Source organism: Panthera pardus, unplaced genomic scaffold, assembly GCF_024362965.1.
Source record: "Panthera pardus isolate Hobbes unplaced genomic scaffold, ASM2436296v1 HiC_scaffold_17, whole genome shotgun sequence".
NCBI classification, from domain to species: Eukaryota; Metazoa; Chordata; class Mammalia; order Carnivora; family Felidae; genus Panthera; species Panthera pardus.
Window position 1 is genome coordinate 20,131,189 of NW_026526732.1, and position 19,603 is coordinate 20,150,791.

The window sequence follows — 19,603 nt, forward strand, 5'->3', positions numbered from 1 at the left end:
GGACTAGGGAGAAGAATTTTTAATACCTCTCTGCAGCTTTTTTAACTCATAAAGAACTGAAAACAGCCTAGATGTGTCAGAAGAATGAGATGGTCAAAGAAATTAGAGTTTATATGTCTGCAGAATGTTATATAGCAATTAAGAATAAAAGAAATTGGGGCTCCTGTGTGGCTCAGTCGGTTGAGCACCCAACTCTTGATTTCAGCTAAGGTCATGATCCCAGGGTTGTGAGATTGAACCCATGTGCTGGGCTTTGCACTGAGTATGGAGCCTGCTTGGGATTCTCTCTCTTTCTCCCTCTGCCCCTCTCCCCTGCTTGAACCCCCTCTCTCTCTCTCTAAAATAAAATTTTTAAAAGTGGAAAAAAAAATGAGTGAAAGAAATTAGTGACAAAGAAATTCATAAATTTAAAGAAAAGGCAGTATTCATTCTAAAAGCAATATAAAAATAATATTAGCTATATGATTTATAAGTATATATGGATAAAAATATAACAAAAATTTAACAGTATATTTGCTAGAAATACATCAAAAAATTAATAGTAATTAATAGTTATATAAAAGAAAATTATTGATGCTTTTCATCTTTCTTACGTTTTTCTATATTTCCAATTTGTATATGTTAAACTTAGTACTGCATATTACTTTGATAATCAGAAAAAAATTGTGAAAGCCTAGATAGGAGAAAAATAAAATATCCATTTTGGCACTGTGTAAGGGTGGTTGATTAAGGGTTCTGTGCTTGTTTTTCTAGTTGCCACATCTTGGAATATAGTTATGCTAAATTTGTAATTTCAAAAACTATAATATTTAACAAGGTAATCCACGCTACATCTTATTTTCCTTCTTGTAAGACACGATATTAACAACAACACTTTACACTTATGTAAGGATTTGCGAAGTATCTCACTTGTGTTACTTCATTTAATTCTCACACCTGTGTAAAATAGAAAGTGTTATCATGCTATAGTTGCAAAAATTGACTCAGAGATTAAATGAGGTCCTTCAAGTTTTGTGGCAGATTATTAACAGAACCAGTGCTGGCTCCAGTTGGTTACGCTTCCAAATGCTCTCGCAGTTTCCATGGAATCATTTTCACAATTCTCATCAGGAAGGATAAAGCCCTATGCCACTGCAAAAAATGCTATAAACAGTTAAGACATTTACTGGAAGAGAGTGACTTTGATTTGCTTTATACCTATTCTCTCCACTGTCCTCACAATGATTAATTTTTTTAGAAGTTAGGCTTTGATGTTTTGGTTAGTACCTTTCCAACACTTTCTCTAATCCCTTGATATTCGCAACTAATTAAGCAGTGATGTAGACTGTGCATGAAGTACTTTTTAATTAGCCACAGTGATTTGCAAATTATTCAGCCTGGGCTCAGGACCCTTAATATTCAAACTGAAAATCTAGTGCATGGAAACTCTTTATTTAAATAGTGACATCTGAGATTAAGCTCAATAAAGGTTTCTATGGAAATGAACTGCAATATCAAAACTTTCCAAAACATTGAAATGACCCAATTAGAAGAGGTAAAAATAAGTGATAGAAAGAGTAGCTATCAATAGAATGGAAGGGTTCATTTCACTTCTGCACATTAATTTTCATAAATGTGTCTGCATATTCATTAGAAGACTATGCAATTCATTTGCTATTCAAGGATCTCAACTAGATAAGAATGATACATGAAGTAAAAGTTTAGTTGTTCATCAATAACACTGAAGCCAATTTCATAGAAATGCAGACATTAAAACTGAAGAGCAAAGTAAATTTACACGAATGTATACACAGATAACATAAACACTGCTAAAGAAAAATTAATGATAAAATTCTAGGATTCCCGTAGAAGAAACGATCAATAAAGTTCATGAATTAGTTCCAAATAGAAAAGTTAAATAAGCCTTTGATCTTTCTTAGAACTAAGAACAAAGGGAAATATTTCCTAAGCTTGACTCCAGAATGAAATGCAAACATAAACATGTTTATAAAAGGTTGTAATCACATAAGAAACTCTTAAAAATAGCTGAGTGAAGTAAAATACAAGAACAGTTCATGAATGTGAAATTTTTAAATTTTCTAGTATGAACATTAACCGAGTTCAAACTTTAACCTTGACATTTGCATGCACTATGACAATTGAAAACCCAAAATGGTTTTTAAAACGTACATGGCTGTAGAATTCTAACTTTTGTTTTGAAAGCTTAGGTCACAAGATACTTTCCTGGAAATCCTTATGTAAAGACATCCAAGTAGTAATCTAAATTTTACCAATAGAACACAATGACCAAGTGACATATATAGTTGCAATCCACTAATAGCCATCTCAAACTTAACCCATCCAAAATCTAGTTCCTGATCCTTCTCGCTTTTCCTGTAGTCTTTCCCGTCTCAGTCCTGGCAATACCACCTTTAATGCCTGTCCATCATGCTGTGCTATCAACCCAGTATAGACAACTGGCTTTGAATGGCACTGTGGTATACCAAAGGTGATCTATTTTTGCCACATTAAGCAATACTGAAAAAAGACAGGGGACATCAATGTCTCTATGCAGTAATGATAGCACTCATGGAAATTACTGTGTTAAGAAATCTGTTAAGAAGTATGGTAAGTTAGTCATGTTAAGTACAGCAGTTCCTGGGGCAGGGTGGGGTGGGGTGGGGTGGGTAGGGGGAGGGAACTCCACTCCCAGTAGAGTTCACCAAGCCCTGAAGACCTGAAACAATATGCTGCCCTTTTCTGGCATGCCTTCAGTGAGCAGTGCATGGGAATTATCTGTCCCACTGGGAAATGTCACTCCTATTTGCAAATGAGAGTGCAGAGTTTCTGGCCACCTACGTCCACATACACATACATGTATGTTCGTGGTGTGGCCCTGGATGTCATTATCTCACCTTCTCCAGACCTGTATATTGAAGCGAGTCGTAAAGAAGAAAAAGGGATCAAACCAGTGCTGCTTACTTATGTCTGTGGTTAACATTTCCTAAACATGCTTGCAATAAAACCTCTTCCCTCGGGCTTGAATAGTAGATACGTGAATTCTCAGTCCGCTTTTCCTTGACCTACATTATCTCTTCTTACAACCTGCTCCACCAGAGACCAAAGTTGTCTTTCTGGAACATAGAAACATGAATCCTCAGGGTAATACACACACTCTCCTCATTCTAGCCATTTTATAAATTAAGATGGTAATTTAGTCTTTGGAACTCCAGCCTTGACACCTTCTACTCTCATTCAACAAGTTGCAATGGAGATAGAGTTGTAACTTCTGAGTTAGTATTTTGTGAACACGTATTACCTGTGCAGATTCTTTTAAAGTTGGGATTTTCCAGAATGTGTCCTGGTAGGCGGCACTGGAACCGATGTTGCCAGAACTCAGGGAACCAGGGATTCCTCGTATTAGTGTCCAGCCTCAGCTTCAGGAAATAATCATCAAATGACCTGACCTCTGGAGATTGCAGCTTTATTGTGATTCCCCCGTTGGCTTCCACCTCATAACCTTCAATGACTTCATCTCTGTCTGCCCATCCATCACTAAAAAAATTCAGGGATTGGGGTAGGGAGAGAGAAAGACAAAGGTCTCACAAATAGAGCTCAGCGTTACACGTGAGTGAGGCAATTCAGCAAGGCTGACAGTCTATTTTAAGCCAGAATTGCTACCCATCAATGGCTTTTTTTTTTTTTTTTTGGTGGAGAGTAGTAAATTCTGAAATAATAAAGTCTTGTTTGTTTTTCACAGTAGTGAAAGTGATGATAATAATAATAGTAGCAATGGCAAGAACTAACATTTATTGAGCATTTACTAGGCTTCAGATTCTCTACTATTCACATTTACTGAGTCAGAAGACGTTCAGCAACTAACTGAAGTCCCAGTGGAGCCAGGATATGGATCCAGGCAGTCTGGCTCCCAACCCAGTGCTCTTTAGGCACAAAACCGTCAATTGCTGTCCAAATCAGAATAAAATAAAACCCAGGCACTCAGGGCCTTCACAATAAGAGCTCAGCAAGCTTTCAAGGTTTCAACCAAGACCATTATATGCGCTGCATTTATAGGGCAGAAAATTGATTTAGCTCAGAAACATGACAACCACAGATCTGGCTCCTGGACGTTGTTCAAACTTACATTGCCTAGAAGTGATCAGATGCTTCCTCTTCAATGTTTTTTCAAAACAGCAGCATTCAAAGAAAACAGTCCCACTCCCCAAAATGAAACTAATCCTCCTGCTCACTAAATGGAAGTTAACTGATGTTTTATCCAGTAGGTTCAAATTTTATTTTAATTTGATCACCTTCTAGAACATTCACATTGGTTATGAGTGATGTAGCTCCAATTTAATTCAAGTATGCACGTGAACCAGGCCAAACCTCCTGTGAGTGGCTCTGATTCCTTCCCAAGCAGGTATCAAAAAAAATTACACTGGATAGAGTTAAACAGGCAAACAAGACTTTATTCAAGTATATTCCAATATGCCAAAGACACTGAACTCCCCTCTGCTGAAACAAAAGTTGGGGAGATTTAATTGCTGGGAGAAGCTAGTGAGCAAGTGCTGGAGGACATTGAGAGGCGCTTGGTCAATGTGATTAGCCATCTGTGTTTTATAATTGTCATTTATCTAAGTTAGGTTTCCACCTTTCCACAGAAACTGGGAAACAGAGGTCTGCTATCACTCTTGATGATTACATTTCAAAGGATGGCTTCCAGGTACCTGAGAAAGAAATTTCTCTGCTGTAAAACTGGCAAGAGTGTAGGAGAAAATGTACACCTCCAAGAGACAAAGAATTTATAATGCTGATTTTTATTTGTTTTATTTTTTCTTTAGAGAGAGAGAGAGAGAACACGTGCATGGGCAGGGAGGGAGAGAGAGAGAGAGAGAAAGAGAGAGAGAGAGAATCCTGAGCAGACTCCATGCTCAGTGCAGAGCCCAAGACATGGGGCTCCATCCCATGACCCTGGGATCATGACCTGAGCTGAAATCAAGAGCTCAATGTTCAACTGACTGAGCCACCCAGGTGTTCCTAACAGCATTTTTTTAAATTAAATGCTCGAAGGAAAGGGAAGTCAAGGGGCCCATAGTCAGGAAGAAATTTGTCTACAGCTGAGTCAAACTAAAGAGAATGTTAATTTTCTCCCTTGGTCAAGAGGTGGATTTATTTACACCCACGGAGTCGCTCCCTGCAGTTTCTGGAACATAACTAACTGTTCGGTCTCTGACAGAGAAAGTGTTTTATCACTTGCTTCTCACAGAGCAGGGATCTGGGCCAAATATAAAAGACTGACCATCGCTTACCCCTTGTTACCTGAGATCAGTTGGGATAAATGTGTCCTCCACTAAGCTGGGTTCATTGGTGCAGTTCTATTTCAGAATCTTCCCAGTGAACCACACAGGAGCTGTATTTTCAATAGACCGAGGGTTGTAGAAGGTATAGCTGACTTAACATGATCCAGAGCTAAAGAGACCTTGAAGTATAGTGTAGTCTAATCAGCCAGACCAGAGAATGTCTACATGCTTTTTCTAAATCCATTAGGATAGATATTTTACAATTTTGAACAGATCTTTCCTTTCCCTTTCCTCTCCACCCCTCATTTCCTCCCTCCCTCCCTCTCTTCCTTCCTTCCTTCTGCATTTACCTAGATGCTCTCCTATGCTCAAGATTCAATTGAGAATAAGACACACTATCCTCTGCCCCTAGTGTTACAGACTTGTGGGGGAAACAAACATTAAACAAGAATTACAAACACTGTAAAGGTAAGGAAGGAAAAGCAACCAGTACTATGAGGAGAAGAGTTTGGGGATTTAACTCAGTCAAGTGTGTACATAGGTATATAAGTGTGGGTGGGGAGAAAGTGATTAAGGATGACTAAGAAAGTTATGTCTGAGCTGAGACCCAAAGGATGTGTGGACGTTAGTCAGATGAAAAGATGGAGAGGAATTGGTATAGAAGGTTCCTGGTAGGTTATCTAATACATAGGAAAGAGCATGGGCCATTCAAAGAATTTGGAGAGTCCGTATGGCTGGAGCATAGAGGGAAGTGTGGCGGGAAGTATGGGCATAAATCCCAGTTTAGAAGCTGTTAGCCTTAGGACTGCAGGAAGTCCTCAAAGTGTTGTAAGCCTATTACATAATAAGGCCATTGAGCTCTGCTCCCTGGTGGTGAATGACCTGAGTCTTTCTAACAAGTCTGGCTTTACTCACCATCACTGGATATGACGGTCAGTCAAACTGATATTAAAAAAGAAGATAGACTCATCTATTTTTCTCTATGCTCAGTTTGCTTAGAAAACTTTGAACTAATTTAATTATTTCAATTTATTCATATTATATCATAACTACATGTATAGCAGTTTGAAGACCTGAACTGTGGGGTCAAGGGTAAAAATAAAATCCACCAGACTTTCAAGAAATTCTGCTTATGAGTATATATTTAAAATCAAAATGACTTATAAAGAAAAAAGTTACTTTTGACATAAAATTTAAGCTTGAGGTGTGTTACTCCCCAGGATTCCATATTATGTGAGACTTTTCTGTGTGTGTAGATATAGTCTGAACAAGAAACCCACAATTTTTTTAAGTGTATGAAATGAAACTTCTATGCTGTTTATTTGTATTTCTTTTTTTAAAAAAATCATCCCCAGTTTATAAAAGCAAGTATCATGTGTCAGTGCTAAAAGCAGAGAAAGTGTGACCTCCTGTCCTTTTGCCCTCCAACACAGAGGAGCACATCATGGGAGTAAATCATTGTCTATGAATATACACAATTTGAAGTCGTATGTTTTAGTGGGGTAGAGCCTTAGATCCCCCTTGCCTTTGGCTAAAGCCCTTCCCCCTCACCATAGATGACCTCATTCCAAAATTAGAGTTGGGGTCAAATCCAAGAAATCATGAAATCACGGAGAACCAGGATGTGACAGAAAAAAGTATTCAGCTAGGATTAGTTGGTGAATACTTTTGAAATGTTAATTGTTAGAGGTTTGTAAGAGATCTTAAATCTATCACAGATAAGGTTAGGGAATGCTAACAAAAAGTTGCTGAAAAACATCCGTAAAGCACCTGGGTTTTTTTGTTTTGTTTTGTTTTGTTTTGTTTTATGTACTTAAATCATCTTGTCTACTTGCCAAATAGTATCCACAGAGAATTTTCAAGAATTTTTGCTGCTTAGTTGTGTTGGGATTTTTTTATGATGATATTGTTTTGGTGGATTCTCCGTGAAGCACACTGGAAAACAGGGAGGCAGCAGCTCTCCTTCAACCTGGTTTGGGGGTTTACTCTTGTCGTTGTTGTTGACAGTGGTGGTGGTAGTGTGGACTATGTGACCAGAAATGACCTGCGGGCACCTGCTCAGCCCAGGTGTCTGCAGTGACTCCCACTGTGCTGCATGCTGAACTCTACGAGGCATATTCACAGCCTCCAGCAGCTTCTGCTGCCCCATCTGCTTCCTGGTGATGAGCTCCTTTTCCTATCTGGGCTCTGGAAATAAAACTGCATAATGTGGACAAACAGGGCAAACATTTAACAGAAAGCTACAAAATACAAGAATCCTTGTTCCTTATCCCCCTCAATGTTTTTACACAGCAGCTCTTTCACAAGCCTGTTCTCTTACCCAGAATCATTGTTCTAGTCCCTGTGAAATTCCGCAGTCCCAACCCGAAGAATAATATTTATTCCACTGAATAAATTCTGATGGAAACAACAGAAAGGTATCATTTCTAATTCTAGCAATCATAGCTGGGCAGGAGATGTATGAGTGCCACCTTTGCGTTATACAAGTTAAAATCATTTAATAAGAAAATTGATAGTAAAAAAAAACAGAAATGCAATTGTATTCATTTAAAAATTGTTTAAAAACATTTTATAAAAACATATTTACATTCAATTAAAATAATTACAGTCTAGGGAGTAAAGCGATTTGATTTGTGTGGAGTACAAGTAATTGCATGTACCTAATAATAAAGCTATAATTCTTTAAAAATATTCCAGAGGGGCGCCTGGGTGGCTCAGTCAGTTAAATATCTGACTCTTGATTTCAGCTCAGGTCATCATCTCCCTGTTAGTGAGTTCGAGCCCTGCATTGGGCTCTGTGTTGACAGGGTGGAGCCTGCTCCAAATTCTCTGCCTCCCTCTCTCTCTGCCCCTCACCTGCTTTCTTTCTCAAAAATAAACAAATATTTAAAAATATATATGTATTCCAGAGACTAGCATATAACCAAGAAAATTAGAAAGGATAATAAAAATATTTTCAGAAACATATGTAAACAAGCACAAAATTCCATAAATACAATGCTAACCATACTTATAAAGGTTGAAGAAACGTCATGTAGTTCAGTTTAAATCATGTGATGTCAATTGTGAGAAATTTTATGGCGGCAATGGCAGCTTTTTCAATAAGAACTCAGACTGGCTTTATTCATTCGACATTTATGCACTAAGAATCTTGTGTGAGTTAGGCATTTTGCTTACGGCTGCAGATACATTGATAAGCGGTGCAGGTGCGGCCCCTGCTCTCCAGACAATCACAGGGGCAGGGAAGACTAGCCACTGAATACACAATCGCCACAGAGAGTTGCAGCAGTGAAAGGAAAGGAAGACGGGCTACAGAAGAATAGAGAAAGAAAAGGGACATGTCAAGGGAGGTTTTGCCCAAGAGGAAGTAACATCTAAGACGAGACTCATAGGATGCATTGGAGCTGCACAGTAAAAAGAGAGATGGAAGAAGAACCAGTTCAAGAGGGGACAAAGCAATCAAGCAGCAAGGCTTTCAGTTTGCTTAAAGTGTGCAAGGTAACACTTAAGACAAGCCTGTGAGATGTTGAAGAACCTGAACATCCTTTTTCTTTTTAAGATTATTCATTTATTTTGGGGGGGGGGAGGGGCAGAGAGAGAGGGAGAGAGAATCCCAAGCAAGCTCTGTGCTGTCAGCACAGAGCCCGACAGGGAGCTTGATCTCAAAAACCGGGAGACCATGACCTAAGCCAAAATCAGGAGTCTGACACTTAACCTACTGAGCCACCCAGGCACCTCTGAACATCCTTGTTAAGGGTTTTGGATTTTATTTTTAAGGTGGTGAGAAATTACGCAGATTTTGAGCAGGGATATGACATGGTTAGGTTTGTCTTAGAAAGGTCATTCTAAAATTACCTAGAGTGTAGTTACTTGTGAACGTTCTTTGTTTCTAGAATTCTCAGACAAAAACTGTGGAAACACATTGTGGGCATGGGTGCGTGTGCACACACACACACACACGTACACCTATGCACACATGCACACACACAGGCTAATTACATTATAATGTGAAGGCACAGTGGAGATTTGATGAACCAGGAATGGGGATAGTGGTCCAATTAGTTGGTAGTTAATTTTAAAATTAGTTGCTGCCAACTCACCACAAATATAAAACTGATACAAAATGTAGGTATTATTTATTTAATTATGTAGGACAGGCACTTAGAGGTCATCAGCCCGCTGGAAAACAGAGAGGATGATGAGCTACTTCCCCCTTCGGTTTTCCTGTCCTGCTAGAATTAGAATTCAAACAGAAGCCTCACTTCTAGCCCTATGGTGTTCTGGTAGAAAAGCGACCAAAGTGGAGGAGGGGACGAGATGGTGGCAAAAGGCAAAAGAGGAAAAATGAAGGGAATTCTCAAGAAGTGGAAACTTCACATATGGGAGATCAAGGTCAGATAAGTAATTCTTATTTTACCATATGCTCTTCACCCCATCCCCCAACTCACCTCTGGCATCCTGAACCTGAAATTATCTGCCAGCTGGAGACTTGTGACTATGTCCTAGCAGAAACGTAGGGCAAAGATTGTAAACATTGCACACAACCGTGCACGTGTGGGAGCCTTTCCTAAAACTTCTACAAACCAAGCTTTCATGTATCAAAGACAATTTTAAGCCAGTGTAAAAGAAGGGTGGGTCCATGAGGGGAATTACTGTGGACAAATGGGTCTTTTTTTCTTCCTTCAAGTTCCACTACCAGGGTAGCATCCCATTCTGTCTCTCATTCAACTAATCCCAGGAAACAAAATGAAATAGGAATTGGTTACTGAAACTTTCTAAGCCTCTGCTTCCCCACCTATAAAATGGTGGTGGAAATGGTATCAACGTCTTTGAATTGCGTGTGAATTAAAATATATGATCCACGTGAAATATGTAGCACAGTCTAGCACATGATAAAATCTTACTAGATGTTAACAGTTCTTTACCATCAGTCTCCTCACAATCCATCCAATGTGTGAGCTCTGTCTAGATATGGGAAGGTTTCTCTACAAAAGCACTATTCACAGTATGGGCCAAAGACTGGTGCCAGTTCATAAACTGTTACCACTCAAAGAGGAAGTAAGACAGAGACTGAGACTAAGCATTTAGAAAAATCTATAGCAGTGAGCTAGGAATTTATCCAAGGGATACAGGAGTACTGATGCATAGGGGCACCTGTACCCCAATGTTTATAGCGGCACTCTCAACAATAGTCAAATTATGGAAAGAGCCTAAATGTCCATCAACTGATGAATGGATAAAGAAATTGTGGTTTATATACACAATGGAGTACTACGTGGCAATGAGAAAAAATGAAATATGGCCTTTTGTAGCAACATGGATGGAACTGGAGAGTGTGATGCTAAGTGAAATAAGCCATACAGAGAAAGACAGATACCATATGGTTTCACTCTTATGTGGATCCTGAGAAACATAACAGAAACCCATGGGGGAGGGGAAGGAAAAAAAAAAAAAAAAAAGAGGTTAGAGTGGGAGAGAGCCAAAGCATTAGAGACTGTTAAAAACTGAGAACAAACTGAGGGTTGATGAGGGGTGGGAGGGAGGGCAGGGGGGGTGATGGGTATTGAGGAGGGCACCTTTTGGGATGAGCACTGGGTGTTGTATGGAAACCAATTTGACAGTAAATTTCATATATTAAAAAATAAAAAAAATTAAAAAAAAAGAAAAAAAAAAAAGAAAAATCTATAGCAGTGAGACATTGTTGTAAGATCTAAGAATGTGATCTGTGGCCCCCTGTCATTGCGTAGGGTGTAAGCACTTTGTTTTTACAATTTGTATGGTCAATTGCCTGTAGCTCAAGCTGTATGCGTGCCATATGCAGTAGAACCGTGTCATAGTGTGTGGCATTTCATGGTTACTTTGCCAACTGTAACCCAAAAGTATATAAATATCCAAGAACATAACAAGCATTTATTTTTATGCACTTTTTTTTATAATCACTTTAAATTTTAATCAAGTTTATTTTATAATCTATCATGTAAGAGTTAATTTCTACATTAGGGAAATACAAGTCTCATTATTTACTTTAACTCTAATTATATGGCCACACAGGCTTCACTGGATTTTTTTTTATGGGAAAAGATATACAATCTGCTAAATGTGGCAATAATAGTATTTGAATATGGATAGCGGAAAGGATTCCAGAGAAATGAGGGCAAAAGAGTTCTGATGAAATTCACCTGAAAATACATCCCCTCATATATTGAATTTGGTTTTTATCCCCAATTGATGGTGAGGTGCTGAAACCATAGTATGTTATTTGTGGAGTTGCTTTACCTGACGAATTTGTGAAGTCATCAAAATTTACTAATGATTGATACACAAAACATTAAAAGTTAAATGGACAATCAAATAATTCTTTGAAACAAAAAGTATTAAATTAAAAAGCTGATAGAAGTCTATGTTCAATATTCTAACAAAACATTAGTGTTTCACGGGTTTTAAATAAAGCGGCATCCGGGGTTGCTAAGACTGAAAGACACATACAGTTGCCAAGACATCAGTGAATGACTGCATCAAAGATATTTGCTTAGCAATGTTTGCTGATTCCGGTAAAGAAAGTAGCTCAAGTTTTACTTTCTGTGCATCATAGCTCGATGATTTCTGAAACTGCCTAATGATGTGGAAAACCAAGGCCCTGCATAAATGAAGCTGGGAAAGCATTCTTTCATTGCAACTTGAGAAACGTGCGGATAAATTCTTACGTGGCAGTTCTTTTAGTATGTGTGCGATTTGAAAATGATGAAGACTTAGGGGAAGAAAACTCTTCTCTTATTTAAATTCTCTTTTAGTTCCAAAGCTGAGAAGCACAACTACCTCTAGATATGATAACATTATGAAGAATTACTTTGTCAAAAAATGTGGCTGGCGGCTTATGTTCTGTACGGGAGGGAGTAAGTTCTTCTGCTCCAACTGCCATCATCAGGGAAACATCCTGGAGTAGTTACCTAAGTAGCTTGTGAGAGAATGGAAATCGACGCAATAGTTTCTGTTTTGAGAAGGTCTTGGTGAAAAAAAATCAGCTGAAGTAAACACCACTTAGTGACATGATATAAACTTTATGTTATGTAAGAACCAATGCACTGAAGGTGGCTTTCATTGGCCCATCAGAACTGATTGTTAGCATTTTTCCCAAATGCTATGTTCTGTGTCTTAACATTGGCAGATTGAAATTGTTCATGATGGAGATACATACTTCAAGGAAATAGGTAACTGCTATTAACTTAGGGCTTCTGTCTTATTGACACCTCCCCCCACCCCCCCCCCCCCCCCCCCCCAGCCAACTGTAATAATATAGAACCTGACCATAAACAGCTATTCTTGGTATTGAGAGGAAAAATTATATCAAGAATGAACTACAGAACAGTTTTTCTTCAGGATAAGAAATCAGTTTTGTCTCAATATGTAAACATATCAATAGGAAAGCTTGACTTTCTCTATTGACTGATATCTTTGATATAGTTAATGATCTTTAAATTTCTTGAAAAGAAAGAATCTTTTTTTTTTGACAGATAGGAGCTGACATTTATAAAGGGCAAAATTAAAAGTCAGAAATTTTGAAGAAAAAGGTTTTTTTGTAGATTGCTATGTCACAATTTTAATTTCAAAATAATTGTCAACAAGTAGAGATGATCTCAATATTATCATCTGCAAAGTTTTGTCAGCAAATGTTTCATGAATTGTTCATGAATTAGATTGCCTTAGTCTCCTTGGGCTGATATAACAAAATACTACAGACAGATGGCTTAAACAACAGAAATTTATTTTCTCACAGTCTTGAAGAACAGAGGTCCAAAAGTAAGGTTCCAACTGACTCAGTTTCTTGTGAGAGCTCTTTTCCTGGCTTGCAGACTGTCTTCATGTGGCCTTTCCTCAGTGCTTAAATACACACGGTATGAGAAAAACAGAGAGACAACAAGCTCTCTGGTACTTTTTTTTCTTACAAGGACAGTAATCCTGTTGGATAAGGGTCCTACCCTCATGACCTCATTTAACTTTAATTATCTCACTAAAGGCCCTATCTCCCAACACAGTCACATTGGAGATTAGGACTTTAACATATGAATTTTGAGCGAACACAATTGAATCCACAGCAGATGTAATTTTATTAAATTTGTTACTCATTTTTAAAAATCCTCATATAAGAAATCAGTGGGCCCAGAATTCTTTTATTTCATCAAAAGATAATTTAAATTGAACTAAAAAGTTATGGAATAAATTATTGGAACTAGCTACTGATTAAAGATGACTTTTGAAAATAGAGCATCACTCACTTTACTTGGGATCAAAAATTTTAAATGAATACCCCAAATTCACTGAAATGGCTGCAAAGTGTTTCTTCCATTTCCATCAGCACACCTCTGTGAGGCTGGTTATTCTATTAGGAATGTCATAAAAATTATATAAAGAAGCAGAATACATATGCATAATCCTATGCAAGTATGATAGTTAAACCAAACCATATTGGATAATTTAATAAAGTCATTATCATATTAAAATTTTAAATATTGATATGCATGGTGTTTTTTAAAAGGGTACATACAGGCGTTCAACATAGGAAACCTCTACTTCACTTGTAACTTTTTATTTACAATTATAGAATATCTAAAAGTTAGGAGTATAATAGTAATATTCTCTACGAATCACCTAGGCCCAACCCACACTTTCAATGAACAATGAATACTGTTTTGGCAATTCTTTTCTTTGTTTATTTTTATTATATTTACTGAAATGAGATTTTGTGTCTGTTAAATCTAATAATACAACTTTGGGCTTGTATTCTTCATGTCTTTATGCTGTATTTGACTTCCTAATAATTTTCTTAATTTTATTTTACCAAAGTTCCTAACTAGATTGAAATTAAAAGGAAAGAAGAAGAAGAGGAAGAGGAAGAAGAAGTAGTAGAAGAAGAAGAAGAAGGAGGAGGAGGAGGAGGAGGAGAAGGGGGAGGAGGAGAAGGGGGAGGAGGGGGAGGGGGAGGAGGAGAAGGAGGAGAAGAGGAAGAGGAGGAGGAGGAGGAGGAGGAGGAGGGGGAGAAGGGGAAGGAGGGGGAGGGGGAGGAGGAGAAGGAGGGAAGAGGAAGAAGAAGGAGGAGGAGGAGGAGGAGGAGGAGGGGGATGATGAGGGGGAGGAGGAGGAAATACAGAAGCACGTTCTAGAAGATGTTAAGATAAAGTTGTAAGAAATTGTTAAGGGAAAGACTATGCTGGTTCAACAGTTCAAAATGGAACTCTTTGAAAACTCCATTTGGAAGCTCATGGTAAATGAAGCCATGACCACCAAGTAGAGACTTTTCATTTTGTTGGGAAGGCTCTGATGGCTTCATTCCTTAGTGCAAAATTTTACAGATTTAAATTACAAATCTCTGCTCTCCGTTTTAAATCCCTGGCTGTTTTATTGCCACTGAACTCTTATTTTTCATGTCCCTGTGCCATCCAAATGAAAGACTGAAGTTTCCCAAATAATTGTTAAGAACCAACTGAGGGGAAGCAAGAGACCCATTAGAAAAACAGTGCAATAAAGAGCCAAAGTGATTCTGATTAAAACATAAATCAGATCCCGGCATTTCTCTGCTTAAAATCCACCAATGCCTTTCCTTCTCACCCAAAGTCTTTTGATGAGTACCTTTAAAGGCTCTACACACTCTGATCCTCATTACCTCCCTCATCTCTACTATTCTAACCTTTGCTCTGCTCCAGCCACACTGGTCGCCCTACTGTTCCTCAGTGAACAAGGACGCCCTGGCCTTAGGATCTTTGTAGTGGCTACTCTGCCTGAAATTCTGGAATTCTCTTTACTTGGGTATTTTCATGGCTCACTCTTTCATTTCCTTCGTGTCTCTCAAATGTCACATTCACAGTGAGGTCTTTCTCTATTTAAAATTGTGTCCCTTCTCTCTATTTCTTTGTTCTCATTAAAGCTTATCGCTATCAAGGTACCTGGGTGGCTCAGCTGGTTAAGCATCCTTGATGTCAGCTCAGGTCACGATCTCATGGTCTGTAAGATCGAGCCCCAAGGTGGGCTCTGTGATGACTGTGAGTAGCCTGCCTGGTATTATCTCTTTCCCTTTCTCTCTCTGTCCCTCATGTGCTCATGTGGGCGTGTTCTCTCTCTCTCTCTCTCTCTCTCTCTCTCTCTCTCTCACTCTCTCTCTCTCTCTCTCCCCCAAAATAAATAAACTTAAAAAATTTTAAAAAAATGACATTGGAAAGCTGCTTTTAAAAAAACTTATCACTATCTGGCATGCCATGTAAATATATTTTCTTTATTCCTCTAGTGAAATGGAAGCTCCATTTCAGAAAGCAGAAAGGTTTCTATCATTTTTGTCCACTTATGTAACCCAAGCAATTATAAGAGTTGTTAGCTCCTAGTAGGTGCTCATTATATATTTGTTAAATGAATTAATGAATTAATGGATAAAGATGTATGAACCAATTTGTATTTAAGAATTCATAGAGAATACTCTAACAGTGATATGTGGGAGGTGGTTCATACCAGCTGGCAAGAATCCATTGTTAGCGTCTTTTCCCAGCTCTGTATTGAGTAATTTCATGTCAGAAAGTTGAAACTGGCCATACTGAGAGTATTTCCTTCATGGGAATATCAGATTTTCTAACAAAGTACCACAAACAGGAAGAGTCACACATGAAATTTATTCTCTCATAGTTATAGAGGCTCTAAGACTGCAATCATGGTGCCAGCAGGATAATGCTCTGAGACTCCGTGTAGAATCCTTCCTTGCAACTTCTGAGCTTCTGATAGTGACCACCCATCCATGGCACTCCTTAGCTTGCAGCTACATTGCTCCAAACCCTCCCTCTGTGATCACATGGTGTTCCCCCTCTGTGTGTCTGTATCTCTGTGTCTCTTCTCCACTTATAAGGACATCAGTCATATTGGATTAAAGGCCTACCCTACTCCAGTACGACTTCATCCGAACTTATTACACTTGGAACAATTCTATTTCCAGATAAGGCCTAATTTTGAGGTATTGTGCATTAATAATTTAACACATCTTTTTTGAAGACACAGTTTAATCCATAAAAATGAGCAAACACTAGAAATCAAGGCTTTATTGTTCTGCTTTGTTTCATTTTTGAAGAGAATCAGTTGTTAAACATTTACCAGCACACCACTAACTAAAACAAGCTGTTATATTTTCTCTGAAATTTGGGATTAGTTGTAAACTCTGACCCGTTAGATGAGCTAAAGGACATCTAAATGATTATTGTTTAGTTCTAAAATATCCATAATAGAAATTAAAAGCTATTATTTTTAAATTAACATTTATGAAAGCTGTAGTTATATAGTTAATACATTTAGATCACTTTTTCACAAGGGTAGACAATTACATGCTAAGAAGCATCAAAAAATATAAAACACCCAGAAAAATGACCAGTTTCAGCCTAACAAATACTATAAAATTTTAAAAAGAAAATGTAAGTTTATACCTGTAGCTATTTGAATTTGAGGACAATAATTATAACTTTTTAAAAAATGTTTACTTATTTTGAGGTGGGGGGAGAGGCAGAGAAAGTTGGAGGGAGAGAATCCCAAGCAGGTGCTGTGCTGTCATTGCAGAGCCAGATGTGGGGCTCAGTCTCACAAACCGTGAGATCCTGACCTGAGACAAAATCAAGAGTTGGCCGCTCAACAGATTGAGCCAGCCAGGCGCCCCATGATTACAGCTTTTGCATTAGAATCACATATGTACACTTATGTATGCTTCAGTTTCCTCAGCTTTGAGTTGTTCTTAATGATAAGTTGAATTGTATCTAGGACTTAGTAAATCATTCTAATAATACAGGAAAATGTATACAAAGTTATCATATATCTGTATGGTACTTTTTTATTTTACATTCATATAATTAATTCACTTAGAGTAAATTTGATTCATTGAAGAACTAATCTAGATCCTCCAACATTAGCTGATTCAAATCTTTGGCATTCTTTCATTTAATAAATATTTACTGATATCCTACTTAGTGCCAAGCACTGTTAGGTCCTGAAAATAAATTAATGAATAAGATGAGAAATATCTTTGCTCCTATTTAAATTCATAGGTTGGATTTCTACTTCGAGCCTAGACAGATTAACAAATACCAAATTCATTTTTCTGTCGGCGACAACTAAAACACTGAACAAAATACATAAAATAATGGCTCTCAAGACATTTTCCATCAAGCGATGCAAGACAGTGATCTCTATGAAGTGAGCAACAAATGAGATGAGCCCTAAACTATTTTGAGCCTACTTCTTGGAGGTTTCCAAATCATGACTCAGAAAGGCAAGGGAGAGAGGGGCGGGAAGGCACGGACTCAGGCACAGTCCAGGGGATTCACTGAGTTCAGTGACAGAGTTGAATGTCAGGAAAAACCAAGGTGGCCAGACTCCACAGGGCAAAGCACTGGAGAGGGAAGAGCTTCAAAGACAGAATAGTCTGCAGTAATTCTCCCAAAATATTTAGTTGAATATTAGACAGCCCATGCATGTGATGAAATTATATAAGACTGAGGAAACAACCAACCAAGAAAATTTGACTGCATAGTGCCTGGAGATCACACAGAGTTGGGAATAATAATTATTCCCAATAGCCAGAATGGAAAAAAATCATGTTTCACAGAAAAATGGCTAAAGTACTAAAAAGGAACTTGCCCCAGTATTTGGGAAAAATTAGTCTTGGACTAACTGCTTCTCTGGTCTTGGCTAACGAAGCTTAAAAGCAAGATGAAAAAGGACAAAATTATTTCTAAGTAACGTCACCTCTTCCCATAAGTAGCTCAAGAATATTTTTAAGAAATACAAAATATCTAGTATTTAAAAAGGTAAAATTCACAATGTCTGGCATCCAATAAATATTACCTGGCATATAAAGTTATATATGGAGTGAGGGGGGAGTGAGATATTAAAGTGACAAATAATGAAAAATTATCACATGATGATATAGGTTAGGTAGAGTGTTTTTAAAAAGTCCTGTGATATAAATGAAGAGGGGATATTGTACACTGGGTGCTCAGGGAAGCGTCTCTGAAAAGATAACTCTTCAGTAGGTATCTGAAGATATTCTAAATTCTCTAAGTCCTTGATGGGCAATGAGAAGGTGTTCTCATTTTGGTCACCCAAACTGATGAGCAATCCTGAGAGCAAAGCTGGAGAAATCTGTCAGGCCACTGGAGCTCAAAGCAAGTCACAACTCTTACCTGCACCTCAGCATACCCCATTTTCTGTGTAATTATGAGCCCAGAAATACCTCCATGTTCAAATTACAAAGATATCCCAAGTTCCTTTCAGAAAAACTGTAAAATCATGCTCTGAGGGAACTCGGTATGGCTCAAAAACCACATGGTGTTATAGCAAGCTATCACCTGTGTGATCCCACTAGGACTAGGTCAGAATGGACCCATTTGGAGCTTAAATTCTGTAAGGTTTGAATTTGAGGCTGTAGCTTTTGACTTCACTGGTGTTAAAACTGAGCTATCCAACAGGTTCCACCTCATCACTAAAATTTCCATCACCATTTATTTTTTAGTGGCCTCTAGTTCCAAAGCAGTCCCAAGGTTGAGAGGAGGGGTCTGCTTAGAGACAGTGGACTGGAAGCAAGAGCTATGCAGGTTTCTGTGAAATAGAAGGATCTACTTTCTATGTACATGTGTCTACTTTCTGTGAAAGAAAAATCTACTGTCTTTATGGAAGACAGTAGATAATCTAACCCCATTTGATTTAATAGCACTTGATCTTAGCCAAAAGGCTGAGAAGTAATTGATTTAATATTAGATGAGAAAAGGGCATATGAGTATACACGGAGGCCAAGAAGGTAGGTACAATGACTAATAATGAATAAGAGGTTTATAAGATAAAAGTAAAGGAGGAATGAGTTATGAAGATCCTGAGTTATTATCAGCAATCATGTGTGGCTGGGCAGTTTCTTGAGTTGCAGAGTCATTGGGTAACTAAAATGAAACTCTCAGATGAGAGTTCTCACAGCAAGAATAATTCTTCAGTGCCACAGATAATGTAACTTTGTGTCCTCCATAGCTATTTGTAGAAGAAAGGAAGGAAGGAAAGAGCAGAGGAAGGGAGGGAGAAAAAGGAGTAAGAAATGAACATATGAGGTCCATAGTGGTGGGGAAGTTATCAGTGCACATGTGGAGAGCTAAGTTTCCAGTGCTGCTTTCTTTCTCATATTCTGAGATGACAACCATGCTGTCAGGGTGGCCTGCAGTTCTTTCTTTAAACTGATTCCTTTTTCTTCCTGGAACAAAAGGTCAAAGCACAGCAATGTGTGGCTTTTCAAAGTGAATCCAATGGTTCAGTAACTTCATTCA

General features: G+C 38.1%; 1 protein-coding gene across 5 annotated transcripts in view; it reads right to left on the reverse strand.

Moving 5' to 3' along the window:
- Positions 1-19,603, reverse strand: part of GRM1 (glutamate metabotropic receptor 1) — a 421,316-nt gene that overhangs the window by 107,238 nt on the left and 294,475 nt on the right. For all 5 annotated transcript variants that reach the window (XM_019425034.2, XM_019425035.2, XM_053904400.1 and 2 more), the window contains exon 4: positions 3,299-3,534. In XM_019425034.2, the coding sequence (XP_019280579.1) occupies positions 3,299-3,534 (236 nt within the window). The remainder of the gene's footprint in view (positions 1-3,298; positions 3,535-19,603) is intronic.